At 38.8% G+C, this 3,554-nt stretch overlaps 1 protein-coding gene across 1 annotated transcript; it reads left to right on the forward strand.

Annotated features, from left to right (window-relative positions):
• On the forward strand, nt 3–2,039 carry LOC104709992 (the record flags this gene model as incomplete). The annotated part of the gene is made up of 2 exons (XM_010426519.2): nt 3–1,517; nt 1,653–2,039. Coding segments are annotated over 2 exons (1,722 nt in total), but the record flags the coding sequence as incomplete, so codon positions are not given.

A 3,554-nucleotide genomic window follows, 5' to 3' on the forward strand; every position in this document is an offset into this window, starting at 1 on the left:
TCAATAAGCCTTCTAGTAGATATCACAAAGGAGTGGAACAGAGGAAGAGCAGAAGATCGCATTCAAATCTGGAATCCACTTCAGGTTTGTTGTCAAAAATGGGAAACTCTGTGGGATCACTGGCCATGAATAAGAAGGATACTCAGAAGATACCAGGGGAGAGACATGCACAAGAAGCAAGAGAAAGTGGAAAATATTGTGTTGAGAAGAGGATCATTGGCGATTCGAAAGCTGGTCTTACTACTGAAAAGCAGGAGTACAGCGACATTTTTCTCCTTCGTTCAAGAAGACAGTCCCGAAGCACTCTTTCCAGTGAGCCTCAGTCACTGGATGATAACACGAGTAGGGTAGCAAGGGAAGCTAACGGTTTCAATAGCTCTTTAGGATTGAGATCTCAAACACCTCGTTCCTGTCCACTCTCTATCGACCTAGAGAGATATTCTGAAGATGTGATGTTGCCTCTTGGTACTGATCATTCAGGTAAAAAGGAACGGTTTGGTGGGAGAAGGCATTCAAAGACAGCTTCGAGGATATTTGATCAAGAAATACGTGAAGTTGAATCCAGAAAGGAGAGACACCATTCACCAAGCAAGCGGTTTAGTTTTAGCTTCGGTCGTCTCAGCAGAAGTTTCAGCGTGAAAGAGGATTCAGCTGTCCAACCTTTGACTTCTTCTGAGGATACCATCAAGTCTAGCTTAATGAGATTCGATGGTTCTGTTTGTCCATCTCAGTCAAGTAACTCGGAGAACCAGAACACTCATTGCAGATCATCTCGAGTTAGTCCTCTAAGACCGCTTCTTGACCCTTTACGGAAACCCAAAGGCTCTGAGAATGTTCTTTCAGCGAAAGCAAGATCGAGTTCTTCCAATTCAAACCCAACCAAGAGCGACACATCGAGAACCAGAGCTCTTTTTCAGCTAACGATCAGAAACGGTGTACCTCTGTTTCAGTTTGTGGTCGATGATAACAACAGCAACACCAGGAGCATTCTTGGGGGTTCAATGAAAAGCTCATCGCTCAAAGATGATTCTGTTCAGTACTGTACATTCTACTCTGTTAATGAAGTCAAGAAGAAAAAAAGCGGAAGCTGGCTAATACATGGACACAAAGAGAAACACTGTGGGTTTGTCTACAATGTAATCGGTCAAATGCGGCTGAGCAACCCCATGAGCTCAGATATAACTGAGCAGAACTTGAAAAACATATCTTCTATCATCAGAGAATCTGTTCTGTTTGATGAGACAGAGCAAGTAAAAGGGAGAAAAGAGGTTGCAGCTGTAGTGATCAAAAAGAAGCTGGTAGAAGAAAACTGTATCGGCCTCGGCGAAACTAGTGTGATCATTCCAGGTGGCGTTCACACTTTCCCGGAGAAAGGAGCACCATCACCGTTGATTAGCCGGTGGAGATCTGGAGGGGTATGCGACTGCGGTGGCTGGGATGTTGGATGTAAACTCCATGTCCTCTCTAACAAATCACCTCTCCATGAGTTCAACCAAGGCTTCAAACTGTTCGATCAGGTAACATAATCATAACTAAGCAAAACAGTCTCAAATAACCATGTAAATCTGTGTATCTTTCTTTGTGTTTCTATTACGGGTTGTTGTTTTTTTTGTTTATATCGTGTTCTTAAAAGTAGTCTTTTAACATTGCAGGAAGTGAACGAACAAGAGTCAGGTCCGGCTTTGGCGATGACGGAGCTGAAGACAGGGATCTACAGTGTGGAGTTTGGTTCGTTTGTATCACCGTTGCAAGCTTTTTTTGTGTGCGTGACGGTCATAACATGTGCTGCCGAGGCAAAAACCACCGTAAAAGCTTCATCTCCTTTGGCTCCGCCTCTATCTCCTGTTAGTAGAGTCTAAACTCAGGACACAAACAGAGTATCTAATATGGTTGATTTAGTCTCGTCATAATTGCCCAACTTGTCCTTCTTGTTTTGTCTCGTGGAAAAAAAAAAAAAAGAAGTCTAAATCACAGAGAATACACTTACCACTCACTAGATAATAGATTCATGAAATATTTACGTAATGTTCCATTTGTTTTGTAGATCGTAAGTGAGTTTAGGCAATAGCATGATGTAGAATACAATACAGCAAACAAGTGGCAACAATAAAACGAAAAAAATATATATATATATACTGATTACTGAACCTCAAAACAACGATATTTTAGTGATTAATCACACAAAGACTATTATGTTATAATAATATTTTAGTGATTAATCACACAAAGACTATTATGTTGTTTGGTGTAATCGTACAGTCTAGATCTCTGAATTGACGAGATCAACTTGCTAATATTAAAAATGGGAAAAATGTTATTTGTGCGTGATTAGTTAGAACTTAAGATTAACATATTGCAGTAAAATTAATAACTTAATGGCAATGGCATTTTTGATCAATGTCTTCGACCCAACAATAAAATCATCTTTGACCCATCTTTAACTACCGTCTCGAAGTTTTTTTTTTAAATCTTTTTAGTATCTGTTTAAGTCGTTTACGTATCATTTATGCGCATTTTAGTTTCGGTAACATAATTTCACCAAATATAATTAACATTTCATTTTCCAGTTATCATCTAGTAATCTAATATAGAACGTAACTAGTAGTATTGATATGGTCAGCAATATGCAACACAAAAGACGATGTCGCTAAATGATTGAGTAGTTGAGAATTGAGATGACTTGATGCCATCCATGGCCATGTTTTTGAGTTACGGTTGCTATGATCGAAATTGGGCTTTAAATGACAGTTTACAGAATTTATATTATATAGCCCATTTAGGTCCAAAGCATACTTATACCCCATCCTTTTTTATTATAATTTTATTTGTTTAAAGAAATATTCCCGAAACGAGCGTCCCATTAACTACTATAAAATAAAAAATACTAGTCCTGGGCAAACGGTAAACTCGGGTTTTTCGGGTCGGGTCTTTTGGTTTTGGCAAAATTCGGGTTTGAAAAAATCTGACCGAATTAAACCGAAATAGATTTTGGTTCGGGTCGGTCGGTACTCGGGTTAAATGGGTCGGTTATTGATTATATGTCTTCCGTAAGTAACCGATAGTTTTCATATTTCGGGTTATTTCACCCGAAATTACCTAATAAAAAGAAAAACAAGCACAAATACGAGACAATTCATTGTCTTACATCTGGTAACCATTACAGACCATTACATAAGCTGATGAGCTAGCATTGCATCAAGTTTAAGCTAGCAAAGTACCAAAAAATCATTACATAACCATGAAACACTTAAGTAGTTAAGCAAAGTTGTTTCTCATTAGTTGTTACACCACAACATGCAACTCCACATCCAAAAGTAGTCAAAAGAGCAGCTTACACCACAACATGCAACTCTTATGTGGTCTTGGTGGCTTAGCAGAAGCAGATGCTGGTGCTTTACGCGTCTTTCCAGTTTCAACCTCTTCAGTAACCTCAGGTTCAAGCAGCGGGTCTTTCTCATGGTGTTCTTCAGACATCTACAAAAGTTACACAAAACTGGGTTATCACAAATATAATAGACAAAGACATAACAAGCAACACAAGAATAATACAAAAA

The sequence above is a fragment of the Camelina sativa genome, chromosome 8, assembly GCF_000633955.1.
Source record: "Camelina sativa cultivar DH55 chromosome 8, Cs, whole genome shotgun sequence".
NCBI classification, from domain to species: Eukaryota; Viridiplantae; Streptophyta; class Magnoliopsida; order Brassicales; family Brassicaceae; genus Camelina; species Camelina sativa.